The 19,832-nt window shown below is 38.4% G+C and overlaps 1 protein-coding gene across 1 annotated transcript in view; it reads right to left on the bottom strand.

Moving 5' to 3' along the window:
• The window catches only part of LUZP2 (leucine zipper protein 2), an 81,401-nt gene extending 62,005 nt beyond the window's left edge, over positions 1-19,396 (bottom strand). The window contains exon 1 of the mRNA XM_063158142.1: positions 19,127-19,396. Within this exon, the coding sequence (XP_063014212.1) occupies positions 19,127-19,188 (62 nt within the window). The 5' untranslated portion in view covers positions 19,189-19,396. The remainder of the gene's footprint in view (positions 1-19,126) is intronic.
• Between the last annotated feature and the right edge of the window lie 436 nt (positions 19,397-19,832).

Here is a 19,832-nt window from a genome sequence, read left to right as displayed (position 1 = left end):
GAGCATAAATCTGCACTATTGTACACCTGCAAAATTACATCTATTTTGTATAATGGTTACTGACTGATATTTTACTATTTTGGGAGAAAGCATTTCCTGCAGTACTCAAACATTTAGATCCTAGAAAAATAGGGGTGAAACTTAATCAGGAGAAATTCATGAAGAAGTCACATTATTATAAAAGCTACATAAAGTCTGTTCAACTTTGTTACTAACAAAGTACAACAGCTAACTACTTCCCACTAATACAACTGCATTAGTCTTACTGACTAATGAGTTTGAATTTACAACAAGCACTAGCTAAGACTCAAGAGATTTTTCAGGAAATGTATATGAAACATTTGTCTTGTCTAGTCTGTGATTTAAGATAAGTTTACAGCTTTTCAAATACAATGAAAGTCTAACTGAAGAAAGGTGGCACAATCTTCAATGGAGTAAGGCGCCTCATTGACAAATGTATTGTTATTTCCAAGCCTAAGAGATTAAAGATATTTATTTCTGATTTTGTTTTTCCAATAACCAAGGTTTGCAGGTAAACAAAGAGAACTATTTCTAATACATACAGCAAAAGCAAGATAAAGTCTCAATTATAATTTACTGTGAAAAAACTTAGAACTCAGGTATTTCTTTCCACTTTACCATCCAAAATTCTATTATTGATATTATTACTGTATTTATTTGCTCAGCAGTAGGGCCCATAGACTGAAGTACTGACATTGCTACCTAGGCACCTGTAAGAAAGGCTCAACTCAACATACTATGAAAAGTAATTATTTCTGCCCTACACTGTTTAACAGATAAAACACACAGGTGACAAGTGGCCCAGAGAGACAAGTAACTTGCCCAAGGTTATACAGCATGGATTAAATAATCCATGGAACTGAGAGCAGCTAATATGTGAGGGAGGTCCAGGTGCTAGAAAGGCAAATTACTAATTGGCAGAATGACTTTGTTACCATTTAGGGCTGGACATGCTTCAATTATCTCTGACCTAGAGGGAAGTTAACAAAGCTTGGCAAGAAGGATATGCCACTGATAGTGGACGCAAAGAATTCAAAATTTACAGGCCAGAAGGGCATTTGGCAGAAACCCCCAAAAAAAGAAACTAATAAGGACAACTCAGTAACTGTGCTGAATCAGCTCCAGCTGGGTAAAAGGTAATTCTAACAAAAAGATCACAAGCACTGACCCAAGAAACCAACCAACTCAAAGGAGAAAGAGCATGCAGAGAAGTGAGAGAAATAGTAGACCAATAGTAGAGAGAATATGAATTAACAAAAGAACTAGGTAACTTGTATCCAATGAACATTAATGTTTTTGTTTATTAAAATGTATAAACAGTGAAAAGTTTTTGTGGTCGTGCTGACTTAATGGATTTGCCACCCAGTCCCCCTTTCCACGCCGTATGGAAACTGTAAATAAACCACATACCTCAACTGTGTGTATGGATTGGCCTATTGCACACCAGGTGAGAGAACCTATTTTGGGACAAGACTTTCTTTGCTTCATTGAATCTGTACTAGAAAGATTGAAAGCCTTATTTTAGTGCTTCTTCACATGGTACTTCAGGTCTATAATTGCAGGTACAATTAAGAGATGTAGATCCCTGTAGTTAAGGACAATTCCACTGAGATCTGGAAGAGCAAAAATGAGCAAAGGACCATTTATTTCCTATTTTATTTCACCATGCAAACCTCTTTCTCTTTTACTTAATTGCAGGTTCATGTTTATTAATCACACCACACAGATTTCTCATTCTAACTGATGAAATAGCAGATTATCTCTTCCTTGGAGAATGCCTGCCAAGGAATAACAGGTTTTAAAAAACTAAATGCTATATAAACCCAGTGCAGACTTCTTTAAAGGAAAAAACCTCCCATTCATATCAACTCATGTTTTTGCTTAAACTTACATTTTGCTTCCACAGCTCTTGTTTTGTCTGCTTCCCTAATTAGCACATCATTTAGGGACCCAGTTGATCATGCCAAATTCTAGCATTATTCATTCTTTCCTACAGAGCAGCATTGAATAGGCAGACTGTATGGATTCCTCTGCCCTTTCCTTGGCCACTTCAGGGATATTCACTTTCCTGTGTACTGGAGAGTCATTTGAATGCAGAGCACTGTCACTTCTCTATGAAGCACTGTTAGCACCAGGATGCAATGTGATTTATTAAAGCACAGAGCACAAGTCCTGCAACCCCTAGGAGCCTCCATCAGAATAAAGACCAGAAAAAACATTTAACATGTGCAAAGCAGACAAGCAGGCTGGGTTTTCTTTTTTGTGTTATTGAGAAGGTATTTCCTTATAGCTGCACAATCTTACTCCATATGTGACACAAGTTCCAAGATATTCCTACTCCTCCACCTTCCTCCAGAAATAACTAACAGGGCTTCTCTTGTTCAATCATGAGACAGGCCATCAGTGCCCAGTTCTCTTCCAACAACCCTTGCTTCACTAAATTTAAAGGTCTGCTTACACTGGTAGGCAAAGATAAAACCTGTGCAGCTACTGCACAGACCTAAAATAATTCTGCTAAAAGGTCTCCTATTCTTGGATATTTTGAGTGCCTGTATTTAGCCACACAGTCTGAAGGCCTTGGTCCCCAAAACAGGGACAGAGAGGTTTGCCAGGCAATCATGTGCACATGGTTTACTTTGAAACATCCACTGTTCACTAACCCACCCTCATACAGGAAACAAAAACCTGAGCACAAGAAATTCCACAAGTAGGGAGGACCTCATGGTATTGTCCCAATGTTTTCTTCCATCAGTACATCCTTCTCAGCAGCAACCTTCTATTACCAGAAAACTCACTAACACACTTATGGGCCAAGAAATATAATTACCAGTAAAATGAACCACAGATATAAAGAGCTGGAATACAATACATGTACATGCAATCAAAAACCCGTTTAGTAAGTATGAAGAAATATATGTGATCCCAATTAATCTGTTTGATATGCTACAATCAGTACAGTCATGAAATCTGACATGTTCTGGGTTGGAAAAACACTTAGGTATAGAAAAGAGGCCTTTCCAAAAGATGAAGTGTTTCAAACCACCAGCCAGACCATAATATTTTTAATACTGCACTTGAAAAATAAGTTTATATCTTAAAATTGACAGGGAAATTTAGTTGGCATCTCATAATACTTCAAGCCAGAAAAACCCAGCTTTTATTAATTCCTCTGCTTGAGTTTGATGGGATTTTTTGCCTTTGGGTTGGCTTTTGTGTATTTTTGTGTTTGTGGTAATTCTTTCCTCCCTCCTTCATAGTTTATGAACTACAATTGCTTGAATTGGTGTTTCACCTCAGACTAAATCACAAAATCCTGGCTATTTTCCAGACCCAAAACTGGCTGCAGCTTCTAGATAAGCTGGTTTAATGCTTTTCTGTAGGGGTACAGATCCAAGACCAGTATGTTGCTCTGTTTGCTCCACCTAACTTAAAATTATAAATTTTTAATTGCTCATTGAGGAGAAAAGGGAAAAAGCAAAAGAAAGTGTTTCTACATCAAGTTTTCAAACTTATTTTCTCTCATTCCCATCTACTTACAGAAAGTAAAAAGTGAACATTAACATTTACCTATACTCTAAGTTAATAAAATTTATAGCTAGAAAATTTCTGCCCCAAGAGCAACAGTCAGAGTAAAAAAGGGATTTTGCATATTGATATGAATCAGATTGCTAATAAGCTTTAGCATCTCGAGTACTGTGTGCTGCTCAGTACAAGAAAGACAAGGAGGTTTGGAGAGGATGCAGCAGAGGTCACAGAGGTGATGAGGGCTCTGGAGCTGGGCCTATTTAAACTAGAGGAGACTGAGAGGGCACCTCATTAATGCTATTTATTAATGATATTAACAAATACCTCAAGGTCAGCTGCCAAGAGGATGGTGCCAGCCTCTCTGTAGTGGTGCCCAGGGACAGGACATAAACTGAAACACAGCAAGTTTCACCCCAACACGAGGAAGAGCTTGATGCTGAAGCTAACGGAGCACTGGAACAGCTGCCCAGGGAAGCTGCGGCGTCTCCTCCCTGAAAATGTTCAGAGCCCACCTGGGTGCACTCCTGAGCCAGGTGAGCCTGCCTTGGAGGGTGGGTCAGACTAGATGATCTCCAGAGGTTCTTTCCAATCCTAAGAATTCTGTGATTAGCTGAGATCTCAAAGTGAAGATTTCTGAATACAACTTGACACTAAGCGGGAATTCAGCAATTAAAACATAATAAATTATTTGAAGTTTGAGGAGATTGGAGTTTTGTTTTTCCTTTGCATTAAATCACTTTTCCAAGTATGAACATTCAGCAAACTACTGTGCTCCACAGTACACATACTCCATATTTTCAATCTTACGAAGTACTTAAAGCTTCATTTGTTGATTTCTTTTGTCAAGAATCTCAAGAGCATGCTGCATTTTAAACACCACTTGTTTCCTGTTTTGAAATAATAAACAAAATATCCAAGGTGAATGTCTCTAATTCAGCATTTCTCTCACCAATACATTTACATTTGTAATGATTAACAATGTTATGTAATGACTTGCAATAATGTCATTTTGCTTAATATGCTCATTAATAAATGAAAAAAATCCTTTGCAATATTGACTTTAAAGAGTTGATTAATTTTTTCCTCCCTGCAACTGACAATGCCATAACTTTCACACTTTTTATTTTTGTACTTCATGAAGAGTCATTGCTAAATATTGCCACATAAATCATATTCTTATACTCTCCAAATACTTGCTTGACACGGTAATACAGAATTTACACTGTTCAGGCAGAATAGCGAAAGCAGTCTGGTCTCTCAACAGCATCAGCTGTGCAGGAAGTCACTTCTATTTCACTGTGGTCCTTTATAACAGAGAGCCTGGTGTGGACAGCGTGCAAAACTCCAGGTAAGATAACAATAAACAAGAACCTGAAGACTGAAAGAATCCATGGGTCTCTCTTTCCTGACACAAGACCCCTCCAGGAGAGTCTCCCTCAAGAGGGGAGCCCCCTGGGAAGGCCCAGCCTGAGTCCCAGAAGTTGGCAACAGGTACCCCAACACTGAAGTCCAAGATAGGTATTTAGCTGACACCCTTCCTTACCTGCCCACAACTCAAAAGCCATCATTTCAGGGGCACTGTGCCCAACCACCACACCTCCCACCCTCCCTTCTCTTTCTGTAAACAGGAGGTCTAGCGAGGCACCACCCCAGCAGGCTCACTTGCCAGCTCAGCCCAGAATTTCCCCTCCACACACCCCAGGAACCTCCCAGACCACCTTCTCCATGATGTGCTGCATTTCCAGCAGGCACTTGGCAAGTCAGTCTCCCAAAAGAAAAATGGCCAGGAAGCACGGAACATTAGCCAGCTACTCACAGAATAGTTCATCTCCCTCTTCATCCTGGTTGGATGGCCCGTAACACACTCCCAATCTGCCTTGCTAGCATTCCCACCGATCCTCACCAAGGCTCACTCCTACAATCCATGCACTCAAAGCTCTCTCTCAGGTACAGAGCCTCTCCTTGCTTGTCTGAAGGGCTTGCAGCCATCCACAGCAGGACTCCAGCCATGTAAATCATCCCAACACACCTCTCTGATGGCAACTGCACCACGTCCCGCTGCACATCTTACGGCATTTCTATTCAATAACGTCAGGAGAAGAAACAAACAAAACTAAAAGTCTGCATTGAAATACCTCTAGAAAAAACTTCTAATTAAATTGATCTCAACTACAGCATATCAGATTTGTAAGTCACCTAATGACTGTACAAACAGCTTGTTACACACTGTGATTCTGGAATTATGGTTTACAAGACATTAAAAGAACAGAAGGACATTAATTCAGTTTCTAAAAATCCTCTTACTTGCTGCTGAATTCCAAATTGACTATTCAAAGCTAAGCCAAAGAAAAGAAATTAAACATCTAACTGATGTTTTATGATTAATCATTTTGTTTAATGACAATATAAATTGTCTTTTCAAAACCTGCTGGTTGCCTCTCTCTGTGGTTCTCACATGTTTGTCCACACAACGCTGCTCCTGCCTGCACTTCTGTTCAGGGATATTATGAGCCCTTTCAATAGAGTTGGTTAAGATTCTGCTTAACTAGCGATGAATTTATAAAAATTAAAATAAAACTTTTTAGTCTCCTAAAAATGCATGAAATACATTTCTTAAAGGGAATTATAAAATACACTCCAGCATTTCCTGTAACAATGAATAAGGGAAGTCTCCTGCCTCAGATCTCTTGGGATCTGCAGCAATGTCCACTTCCACAATAACAACAGCAATGCTCAGCCTCCACAGTCCTGTACACTCCAAATTTCTATCACTTCTACCTGCTTATGCAGTAACAGTCCTGTCTGCTAAAGGTACAAGAAGAGAAGTTTCATAGAGGCATGAAAAGCAGTAAAATCAGGTTTGCTGTTTGTTTTGACAGTGGTCCTGATAATCAGTATAGTACGATCCTTTTAGATGATCCAATATATCTGTATCCAACAGATTATTTAGAAAAATAAATGTGAGCATTTTAAAGCTATAGAAATAATCTGTGCCAGCTTTAATTGTTTTATATTTCCTAATTCACTGGACACCCATCTTTGTCTACTCATGCTAGATATACTTCAATATTTTGGTCAGGGTAGAAAAGCCACCCACACTGTTTTAAAACATGAGTATTCATTCCAATTGGTAAAAAGAATTGTTTTCTAAATTGGAAATGCAATTTCTGAAGAAAACAAATCTATTTCTTTTTAGTCAATAACATACGTTGTTGCAATAAATTTAGGCACACCCTTTTAAGACTCCAAGTAAAAATAACACATTATTCAGCTATGCTGAATATTCTATTAAAAAAAATTGAAACAACAATCAAATATTTTTTCTTTGCCATTCATTTTTAACCTGAAGTCTTACCTCAATTAGACTTCAATTTTATAGTCAATCCCCTGCCCAGCTATTAGCTGGGTATCTTTCTGACAAAGTAGGTGTAGATGTAACAAGTGTGGTACGCAGTACCATGTAAGTCCACACTGAAATGGAATGCAGCAAGGAAGTCTGATTCACGTAGTCCTTTAAATAGTACCTATAAAGTTCTACTGGACTGTATAGTTACTATTATAAAATTAAAATTAAATCATATAATGATTTAATGTCATGCTATTCAAGAATATACAAATACATTTTCCCTTGATTTTTTTTTCAAGCCAAATTTAACTACTGACCTGATTTTCACTTAGAAAGAAAGAGATGAGAAATAGCTATGATATGACATTAGAATGTACAGAAGTGGGAAAAAATTACATATTTTGTCTTTCCCTTATTTCCATTGGAGAGACATGATCCAATGTCATGATCTTAAATTAATAAGAGAATGAATTATTACACTCATTAGAAAAACAGCCAGTTATACACACTACACTTATTATAGCCAAAGTTAATCTACTGACATCAAAGACTGCTAACCATACACAAAGTCCAAAAACAAAAAGCTCCTAAGTAAAACCCTGACAAAATAGGTCTGAGATACTCTTCTGTATGACAGCAGCCTGAAAATTCCCAATTCATGGTGCTGCTCCTTTCCATTTGCTTGCTGTAGAGACCATTTAATGCACACTGCTCCACACACAATTTCAACAGCAGCTGAACCTGGCAATACATCCTTTCTGACTGCTGGGATTAAAACAAACCAGAGGAGTGGGTGGCTTAAAAATTGTCAGAGTCCTGAGTTTAAAAGCCAGACTTTTTCATGGTGAACTTATTTAAAAGCCTTACCTGTCCTCATTACTCCATGAATGTTGTCCAGGTTAAATGCATAGCACAAGTACTAGTTGGACTGCTCTGCTGTATTTTCCCCCCTGTACTTGACACCTCTGCAGCAATTTCACAGGTCTGAATCTATACTGTTGCTGGGAAATTATACAGGCTATATGGAGAAGCTTGCCAATTGCATCTGTAGCCTTTTTTAGCATATTGGGTTTTCTCCTTGAAACAGGGATGGCTCCTTCTCCAAGCTGGTGCCCTCCATAGGGCACTGACCTCAGACACTGGGCCTTGTATGGGCAGCATTTTCTTCTTTTCTTGGTGTCACAGATTCTGCCACAACCTCAACATTAAATATCCAGATTCAATATTCAACAGAAACATCCTTCAGGTGTGATGTACAACTCTTCCTATTGACATTCAATGCCCAATTACTTACAGGTACAAACCATTTTTTTTTGCCTTGCCTGTTGAATTCTAAGAGAAATGGAAATACAGCCTTGCCATGGCTGCATTCTTCACTTCAGCATATTAGAAGGCACATGATTAAGCTCAGTACTGTTATGAATAAGAAGCCTGACTAGGCCAATGTTCAAGCAGCAAGCAATTTATTATTTAATACGGTAAAGTATGAGCAATACAGTGCTGGGTACAGCGGGGGAAGTTTTCCCTCCAATTGCACACCAATAATTGATGGCTACAGGTATTTACAGGGGCACTCATCAGCTTTTTTAGCAGTTTCTATTTCCAATTTTTACTCATCAGCAGTTTCTAGTCCCTATTTTTACATCAGAATTCTATACACTATTGTGATTTAGTTTTTCTCAGGATGTATCTCAAAGGAGTATCCCCAGATGGTGACGGTCCAGTTTCCGAAAGAAGAAAGACGACTCCCATCTGGTGGGGTCTAGCTCCCCAGATGTGGGTCCACCTTTTAATTGCAGAGACTCTAAATCTCATGACAGTGATGTCCAGCTTCCCTTGGTTGAAACTATAAATCCTTGAGGTGATATTCATCTTCCTTTCTCAAGCTGTTTTTCTCTGCTTTAATAAGGCGTGAGATAAGCACGTTTCCTTTATATATATTCCAAAGCTATAGTATCAAGGATATAAGTAATATTCTAAAATTATACTTCAAAAGGTTATTATTGCAGAGCTCTTTATGTATTAACTGCAAGCAAAAAGCAACATCTTTAACACTTTAATGCTCCTAAATCAACCAGGGTTGATTGCAAACAAAAGATAGGTTCAAAGGCCTTTTTCCATGCTTTATTCTCCTCAGTTATTATTAGAATTCACAGCCCTCCCATTGTCAGTCTCCACACATTTCGCATTCACAAATACACATGTCACCTGTTTGTACCTGACACGAAACACAGCTTTGTATTTCACAGTACTAATTTGATGAGTGCTGGTATTTCCCCTCCTCATATTATGCAGAGGCCTAGCAATATCCTATGAACCACTCTAAACAGAAATCTGAAGAAAAACAAAACTTCTAAAACAGAGGATTAAAATGTTAAATTAATAAATGAACTGGAGGTGCTACAGGTGCACACTAGGTGTCTTGCAACTACTATAACACCCATTCAGTACCCATTAAGGGCAAAATTAAAGTACCCATTAAGCACAAAATTTTCATAAACATCATTCAGAAAATAAAAAGAAATTTCACAAACGTGGAAGAACAATGCCTTTTATTTCCCAGGATAAGATGACTCTCAGAGAACTATAAAAGGAAGGTAAGTTAGAAAGGTTTGTATACCTGAGAGCTCTTGCGTGTTTGGCGGTGGGATGCCATAAAGTGGGGACAGTTAATTCTTGTACTCCTTACACAAAAAGTTATAAAACTGCTTAAGAACAGTATCCCTCAGAACACCAAACCCTAAAAGTAAAATGGGAAGAGGGCAAAGCCTGTATTTCCATAACACAAGTGACAAAATCTTGTGTCAAGAATGTCCCCTTTCTCCTTATTTCCCCATAATGAAATAAACAAGATGTATGACCTTCCCCCACAGAACTCAAGTAAATATGCTAGCTGGTTGTAAAACAAGAAACCTGTTGACCAAAAAAAGACAGATCTGTATATTATGCATGCCACAGTTACTGTTGTTCTACGGGCTTTAAAGTGAGTAGTAAATCTGATGTGCATTAAAAAAATATAAAGGCTACAAAGAAAAAAAAAAGAAAAACTAGAATTCACTCAATGTATCTTCAAGGATCTAAATAAGAAGCAAATTTTAAAAGAATTAAAAAGCCAACTTTCACACAAGAAGCTTTAACTCTGAGATTTTCTTTTTTAGAGAAATTAGAGCTAAATAGCAAAAGCTGAATTTAAAAAAAAGTCTGTAACTCTCTTGTATTTAAATAAGAGAAGAATTATATCTTTTAAGAAAACCTGAGTGTTGTCTTCATTCAGGTGTTGCTATACTGAATGCCCATTTCTTATTCTCTTTTCACACGTGCTAGGAAGATGCTAGGATATTGTTCTGTCATTAGTGGGGATTCATGAACTCAGTGGATGTTACAATGACTATGAAGGGATCAAATGGGTGATTTATTGAGTAATTACTGAAGGTAATCAAATAACTGATTTAAAGCTACAGGCTGTTATTCAAGTTTTACTTTACTTTAGTGTAATCCTGCCAAGCCACTTAATATTCTCAAGGCAAACTCCCATGACCTTGTGTAGAATCCCAAAAGATGGCAAAATGTGTGTGTTTCAACACACTGTGGGAAAGAAAAAGAGGCTGCTGGAGAAGGGGGCCATGCAGAGGCAAGGCAGCACTTTTCCAGGACAAACATCCTTATTCTAGTCCTTGGAAATAAGCACCCTTCCCTTCTTTCCATCTTAACACACTCCCATGTGCTTATGTAGTAGGACAGGCAGTAACATACCAATATCCGTGCCAATTGTGTAATTTATTAATAAAACTTCAGTGAGTATCAGCAGGTTTAATCTAGCATGCTAAAAACTTCCACTTCTGTAATTACTGAATAGTTTTGGGAACAGTTTCCCACTACATTTAAGAGTACCATTTTAACATGTGACATTACCAGCAAGATTTAACAACAAAGAAACAGACCATGTGAGTGAACACTAAAATATTTAAACCTGACTGCAGTATCCACTTCTGTACATCCCCTGTTTGATGGGAATGGCTTAGACAGTTACAATTATGTTTTATAAGCCAGTGATGCAGCAGTCACCTCATACAAAGGAAACAGATATTCCTTAAACCCCTAGTTCTGCTATACATGTCCTATATATCTTCCTAGCTCTTTTCAGAGGCTATTTAAATTTTGCCAGTTTTGGTACATATGCAACTGGCAACACTACACACTATGATATTAAAACAGATAGAAATGTAAGGTTTTTTCTGAGTCAAATGGACTGACTATTATTTCTTTAAAACTGCTCTTACTATTTAATTTTTACAGCATTTTAATTCTTTCTGTAATCGGCTCTTCCAGGAACAGATAAGAGTCTGCCCTTGTGCCAAAGTATTTACTTCATCTAAGTAAAAATTAGGGAAAGAACTAGGATGTTTGAAATGGGAACAGAGTAAATGAAATACATTAAATTAAATTAAATTAAATTAAATGTCTGCTTTCGTGAACTTTCCTGAGCCAAATACAGCACAGCTGTGTACCGAAGAGCAGAGAGTGGTTTTACAAGCAAACAAAAAAGCAGATGAGTTTTACAAGTAAACAAAAAACAGATGAGTCTCTATTTACTATCTATGCACTTGAGGACAATGGTTTTTTTCACGTATGAACACATATGTATCCATATATTCCTAAATATTTATATGTGAATGCAGTGACCTCACAGAAAGTGGAATTTGAGACTGATTTGTCACCAAATTAAACTGCATAGGCTGCACTAATTGCAACATGAAATATGCTTAAGGAAAGAGAAGGAAAGCAGCAATGCTGTAATGGGTTCTGACCCTCCCTCACTTCCCCGAGTCACTGAGGCACCATGGTTACAGATTAATTACCCAAGCCTCACCCTTCGCACTGAGCCAAATCATCTTATTCCTCAGCTGAGGGTTCCAAAAGAGGTCAGGATGGATTCCGAACAATCACAGCTATTTGGTATCCCCCCCCCGCCATTCAGCACCTAAAGAACAGTCTAAGTGTCAAAGAATATAGCTCTTGTATCAGAGTTTCAAAAGGTTAGTGCAGTTAACCAGCTGCCTCCTTCTGAAATTCAGAAGTCATCAAATTAGACTCTTTCAGCACACTTAAAAGAAAATCCATTGCAGATTACAGATATTAAGCCCCTCAAAAATATCAGGTCCCTTGGCAAATGTTGGCTCCCTTCACAGAAGGGGGAAGAAAACAAATCAAGACCAACAAAAAAACAACAGTATCTATATTCAGACAAGGGGAAAACAGGAGCTTCTGAACTCTTCATACAACAGAGGGGTACAAGTACAGCAGGACTGAGGGACTATGCCAGCCATTGATAATTAGTACGAATACAGTGGCTATTTTGGAAACTTTGGCACTGAAAACAACAACTAATTATCAACTGATTCATTTCAGGACAGCATCTCAAAGGTTCAGCTGCTAAACACCTAAACATATTGCACTCCTGCTGAGTTCCACCCCATCCTGAAAAATACTTCTTAATAAAAAAATCTAAGTGAAGCAATATAAAAATTGATTTTATTTCTCCATTTTCAAGAGAGACAGTCTCTCTTTGCACATCAAGCACACATTTCATTACACTGCCTCAGGAGGAAGAAACTTCCTTAACAATCTAATGCTACCAGAGCACAGCTGCTGCTGCTTTTCAGTCTTGTCAGCTCAATTCCTCCACATAGTTTTCTTCTTTTCTCTTCCACATTTCAGTAAAATCTCAGTTTTTTTCCCCATGTTTATTGCCACAGACCAGCCTGAAACAAACACATGGCTGGAAAATCATCCAAACATGATGAGGATGATGCATACATGCCGAGCATAGTGTAATTGCTGGGTTTATTGCTACTCTTGGTTCACCAAGCAATTCTGAGGTACAAAGTCACAGCTCATACTTCTGTAGTCTTTCATACCAACAAAAACACAAATCACCTGAAGAACTGCATCAACTACGGAGCATTAAACAACAAAGCATGAATAAACTACTTTGTTTACAGGTACACCAGGTAATTTGCCAGCCTTCCCTCCACCAAAATAAGTTATATAAACACCATAAAACCTACTGATGATTTGTTTATGTGTGATTTTACAATGGTGAAATTACAGAGCCTGGGCCCTGTTTCCATAAATCCCTGTTTCCCTGTTGTTGCATAGGAGGTGTTTTGATGCTGTCAAAGCAAGGGCAGACATTTGGGTCATGGATAGAAGTGTGGTGGCCTGGAAGACTTTTAAATGGAGGCATAGAAAGATACTCTCCTGCAGTTCCATCTCCAACTAAAAGGGAAAGGTTTCACTTCTGCAATTACATGTGACTCAGCAAATACATGCTCTGCTTTCTAAGTGCTTCAATCTGTCCAAAGCAGGTTTACTCTGTTCTTCCACTTCCATAGTTAACCAATGCAAAGAAAACCTTCCTGTTTCCTGCAAAGAAACTGACCACAAATTGACTAAATGTGACCATTCAAAAATAACAACAAGACTATGTCAATGGCTGGAAAAACCAGTATTTTGGGTAATGTATACTAGCTGGCAGCAAATGTCTTTTCTTCTTAAGACAGCACATGAAGACAAAATACACCAGAAATTTTTGACACTTCTCTACTTTTTTCCATAGAAATTATTAATCAATATCAACAAGTAAGATCTCAATAAATTCTGTACACACCTATTTCTTCAGCTTGTAAGATTCACATGCTGATTTCTCTAATGATTGACTGAATTATTGTATCTAAAAATACAGCAGAAAAAGAGGGAACACTACAAAAAATATTGCCAAGATAAAAACCAGTAAAAGTAAACATTAAAAAAATACTGGAATTATGTAAAGGGGAAGATGAGCATGTAAAGAAAGAGTGTAAAAGAATCACAGAAGCACATAAAAAATGCTATTTGATGAAATGTCATATTTATTCTGCAGTATTTCTAAAAGGTACTTGCCCTCCAATGCGCTTGAAATAGCAAATATAACAACACACATCTGAAACCTTTGCAGAATATTAATACTGAAGGATGGCATGAAAATTTTCTTTTGCTTTCCAACAAGCATATCACTTGACTTCCAAACAGAGAATATTTACACTCTGACCCTTACAAGACAGACAGCACACCCATTGTGCCAAACTAGACAATGGGAAGAAACACTGCTTTGACAAGTGGCATAAATGAGGTTTCTCTGTCTGCAGAGTGGTACATCACAAGGAATACTGTCTGTGAACAGTTTTCTATTAAATAGAGAAAATAATATTGAGCTCACCATCTCACTGAAAAAGGGATTACAATTTAGGTTAGGACGTCCTTATCTTCTGTCCTGACTCTGAAGTAATAAATGAGACACAGGAAAGTGTCAGCATTCTAATTTTTCTAAACACTAAGAACACAGTAAAATGTCAAAAGTAACTCCATGGCAAGTCTCTTGGGCAGAAATGCATTATACATAGCATAACAAGCAGAATGCCAACATCACAGAAGATTTTTTTTTTCTTTTTTTTTTTTTTAGTTTTTCTGGCCAAACTGAGACTTTCTTTTGGATTTTCAGTTTGAGCTCATGATCTTAGATATATGGAGCACCATCAATATTGCCAATGCATTTCTCTCTGTTCCTTTGGCAGCAGGCTGCAAGCAGCTTCTAGTTTGCTGTGTTAGGCACTTTCTTATAAGCCATCAAAATAAAGCCATCAAGCCAAACACATTCCATGAAATTATGGAGTTGCACCACCGGTTTAAGCACCCATTATACTTAAACACAGCCCGAAACAAAAGCACATGGTTTACAGCTATAGTACAACCACAAGTCACATCCTAAACACTACATCTGTACCTCAAATATAAATCCTTACAAGCCATCAACCAAACAAGCATTATCATCCACTGACAAAAATCAGAAATCTTTTAGGGCCCAGAAAATTTAGACAACAAAATTGTGAAGTCCACACAGAAGAAAAATTATTTTTATTACCCCTGAAAGCATTTCTGAAAGAATTCAGAAAGCATGTTAAGAACCTACAGCAAAATACAGTATCGCATTTTCTGCTAAATAAGTAGCCTACTACCACTGTGCAGAATTAATCTTCAGATTTTCAACTTTCCATGCCAGAACAGTAACATCAGACAGCTGAGGTATTGACACACCTTTATCTGAAAGGAGGGAAAAATTATTTTCAAGTCCCTTAAAAATAATTACCAAACCCAACAAACGTAAAGAAAATAGCTGACCTAAAACCTACATCCAAGGAAAGCTCAACCATTCTCAAGCTTAATTAGGAAATTCATCATTTTTTTATCACTTCCAACAGTAGACATATACCAGATCAACACCTGTACATTCATTTATCAGCTTGAAATGAGCACACTACTTTTACCCCGCTACAAAAACCAGAAGATGCATTATTCTTAAGCCATTCTATTACATTAGATGCATTATTCTTAAGCCATTGTATTAGATTGCTTTGTAACACCACTGCAGTAAGACTGACAACTAACTGCACTTTTAGAAAAAAACTACCACCAGCTACTTCTCCACAATTAAAAAATTCTGCCTTTTACAGCCCTGTTGTGTTACATTCATTAAATGAGTTGCTGCAGTAGAAACATTACAATTGCTATTGAAGTGCATCTTGTTGTGCTTATGGTCCTGTTCTCTGCTATGAAGCATTCTACTGCAATCAAACTATTCAGTGTCTTGCATCTTTGTCATATTTCACATGTGGACAGAAAGGAATGCACTGTCACAAGAAAAACAAAAAAGAAAAAAGAGGAAAGCTCTGTTTCACATCAGCCTTCTTCTAAGGAATTTTATTTTGTTGTTCAGACAAAAAAAAATTGGTATACAGCATTTCAATAGTAATGTTCAAATAATATTCAGAAAGCTGTCCTTTTAGCTAAAAGTAGGGAGGTCTCACTAGATCATCTGGACCATCATTACTGACCCCAACAACTGCCCTCATGTAAGATTCACTTCTACAAGCAGCATTCCAGTCAGACTATCCAGGTATTTGGGGCCACAAAAGCAAGCAAGTGGCCACAGAATAACAGCCTGAGCTTACTGTGCACTGTGTCTACTCCCTGAACTCACAGTGAAACTCATTTCTGATGTCACATGAAATCCTCTGTTGTCTTCAGCATCATTTGAAAAAAATCAACTTATAACATCTATCACATTAAATGTGCCAAAAGTGAAATGTCAGAAGAAATGTAAAAGTGGACAAGAAAACACCAATTTCATATTTTTTACCAAGCTAAAATAATCTTTAAAAAAGTTCCTCTTTGCATTTTGAGAGACTGATTTTAGAGCAGTAATTTTTGCTTACACCATCAAAACATACATGTTTAACTGGACAGACAAATTCAATTCAATCTTAGGACCTCTTAGGCACCACAACCAACCAGAAATATGATTAAGATTTATCATTGTGTCTCAAAGCCCTACCAAAATCCAGTTTAGATAATGCAGAAAAGATAATTCATTTCAAAATCATGAACTTTCTGTAATCTTACGGCAATTTGATCGATGTGTATGATTTTAGACCAAGTTTAGAAGTTACATACAATGATGAAATAATGGTGATAGCTGTGTACTTTCCTCTTCTTAAGTGTTACCAAGTAAGAAAAGATTACAGGTTGCCTTAACATAGCTTAACTCATTAATTCATATTTGTTTGCAATGAGGCTTGAAGACATGTGAGATCTTTCACAACAATCACCATCACATGGTGCAAAAAGGATGGCATCACTGCCTGACAAGGAACAAAAACCCATGAGCTGTCCACCTCTGCAAGATGTACTGTGCTCACTCATTTCAGTACCAATGCATGAAACAGAGTACAAACTTTAACGAAAATAAATCCTCATGATGGAAAACTCTGTCCTGCAAAGTTAGTATTTTGCCTAAGCTAAGCAATTTCACGTGGAAAGATACTGCACTCTTTTTGCAAGAAAAACCAGTCCTGCAATCCTGCCTTGTTGGGTCCAACCAACTAATGAGGCATGGGTTTGCAACCAGCATTAACTGCCTTGTGCTGAAGGAGATTAAAACACAATTTCTTCACAGAAAATGGCATGTTGATATCATTGCATGTTTGAAACTTCCTCTATGTGCTGCTGAAATGCTGAACTTCTCCACAGCCAGTTTAAAACCAAGTGACTGCTGAAGAGAACAGACCAGGACTTTCATAAATCTCCAGGTCTACGAAAGAATTTCAGCCTCCTTAGTAATGGGATGACCAATCTGGTACCAAAACTCACTTGGCAACACATACCATACTTGGGTAGAACTTTAACTGGAATTTCCCTCCCACTGATCATTTTCATCTCTCATTACCTAAGAACATAAACCATCACAGGTCACAACATTGTGCTCTTACAAAAATATACACACTCCTCAGAATTACAATTTTCATAATTAGCATCCACATGCCAATTTCAACTTCTTGATATTCTTTACAGCTATTTTTTTGAAAGTTGAGGGAGGATTTGAATTTATTAGTTTTTTTGACAACTATCCAGAATTAACTACGCTTCATTTCTCATAGTGGTAACATTTGCTCAAAAAGATAAAGACTCAATTTTAGTGCTCTACACTAAATACCTTGACTCCCATGAATGTTCAGACAGTTTTTAACTTTCCATACCTCTTTTCTGTACAGATTAATCTGCACAAGCTCATTCAAGACACAAACCTGCATCTGCAAAAGCTGGTTTGGTGCTTCCTCTCCATTTCAACTATTCTTCCAAGGATGCATCACTCTTTAATGAGCATAAAATTATTAATCCAAATTAACTCACATGACTGCCAGTGAAAGTTTCCTTAAACCTTTTATTAAATCAGAAGAATTGAACCACAAGATATTCCTCCAAGGGCTATATTCCAAAGCACATCAGCATGGCTCATATGGACCAGCACCGTGGAAGCCCTAACCAGAAATGTTACCAAAAACAATTGTCTCCTTGTCCCAATAAAAACCCATTCTGAAGTAAGGAAGTTACTAGATAATTGAAGCAATTTCCTGATTTCTCCTGCATTCAGACATTTTCCTGTTCAGAAATTTTCAATTATTTTTTGCCTGTGTATGCAGCTCCTGCTGCCCCTTACTTGACTATGTAGCAGGCACACATTTTTTTTTCTTTTCTTTTTACATCTCAGTGAATACCTTATATTTTAAGCCTTAAAACATGCAATGGTTCTGCAAAAGGCTGCTTTGATGCCCATTTTACAGGAGACACAGTATAAAGGAGAAAGTCACATTTTCCTGGAAAATGTACACATGTATATCCTCCAAAACCATGCTTTAAATACTCATTACTATTTATTACACACTTATTTCTATGTTATTATCCCAACACGGCAGAGAAATATCACAGTCAAAATCTCAGCTTGGTTTTTCTGATGAGGAACTGGAAGTTGAGCAGTGTAAACAGCAGTATCATAATAGATCTGCTCTGTACCCAACATTAATTTCCCATCTGTGTACATCAAGATGTACAACGGGATAAGATGTCTCAGCTTTACCTTTTCTTTGCTGAACTGACAACACAGACAATACACTGTCTCTGAGCAAGTGAGCACAACACATTACCTTATCAGAACACTGCAAGCTCAGATCAGGTTTATTTCGTAGCTGCAATAGATTTTGTTCATATTTTCTCACTTTCACAGAAAGGAATTATTCTAGACTGCAGCAACTTTTCATACATTTACTGGCATTGAGATAACACTACAATATCTCACAGTAAAAAAAGTAAGTCCCCGGTCATTATTCAGATATAGAATCCTGAGATGAGATTGTTCAAGTGTTTCGCACTCCAGAAGGGGAAACGTTAGCAATTCTCAGCTTCACCTGTTTGCCTTTACAGTGAAATAGAGCCTGTCTGGTTTAACTGCTCTACACATAAAGCTTACATTTGTCACTGCCTTGTTACATCCCGCAAAGCTGTGGGTCAATTACACAGGAACATAAAAAAAACCCAAAAATCGACCAACCAGCAAAAAAAAAAAAAAAAAAAAAAAAACCCCAAGAAAAACCAACCAAAAGACCCAAACAAACAACAAGCATCACATTCAGTCTTGACACGCTCAGGAGCCGGAGCGAGACAGAAAAGAATCAGAGACGATCTTTGCTCTAAACTTATCATCCCAGCGAGACCTGAAATCTGTATTATTTATCTTCCAAGCACTGAACATGAGACAGGAAACAAAGCAGGAGCACTGTGAGGAAAGGAGCTGTCGGTACTCACCTAGTGCCAAGGACCAGAGCAGGGAACAGAGGCAGCACGTAACAAGCAGCGATGAATTTCATCCCGGCCCTCCTCCGCTCGCTGCTCTTTCTCACAGCGCCTCCGTCCGCGTCTCCTCCAGCCTCGCCTCGCCCGGGGCGCTGCGGACAGGCTCCGGCAGGGCAGACAGACAGACGGCGGGAGCTCGGGCAGCGGGGATGGAGCTCTTCTGGCAGCGGGGATGGAGCTCCGGCAGCGGTACGAGGGCACAGCGGCAGCCCCGAGCCCGCCCCGCCGCTCCAGCGCCGGCGGCTGCGCCAGGACGCGCCCCTGAGGGGCGGCCCGGCAGGGATTACGGCGTGAGGCCCGCAGCTCCATCCCACCGGAACGGCCGGGAAAGCCTGCCTGGAACAGAGAAAAAAAAAAAAAAAAAAAAAAAAACTTAAAAAAATAATGAGAAAGGCGCAGTTAAACCAGCAGCGGTATTTTGCTGTTAGTGTCTCGATGTGATGCGACTATAACACAGGAGCTGTTCCAAGGGGGTGTCAAGCCCCAGAGCAGCCTGTCACCGCTACACGGAGCCTCGTGTCATTTCTGCAAAGCTGGAACACACCAGCTGCTGATTCAGTCAGGTGTCATTCACCCCGTGTCGAGTTGGAGATAGGAGCAGAAAGCTTCCAGGATGGGATTGAGAACAATGTCATCGCTGAAATCCCAGAATGGGATT

Source organism: Melospiza melodia, chromosome 6 (genome assembly GCF_035770615.1).
Source record: "Melospiza melodia melodia isolate bMelMel2 chromosome 6, bMelMel2.pri, whole genome shotgun sequence".
NCBI lineage: Eukaryota > Metazoa > Chordata > Aves > Passeriformes > Passerellidae > Melospiza > Melospiza melodia.
The sequence above is the reverse complement of the archived record's forward strand: the minus strand, read 5'-3'. Positions and strand labels throughout refer to the sequence as shown.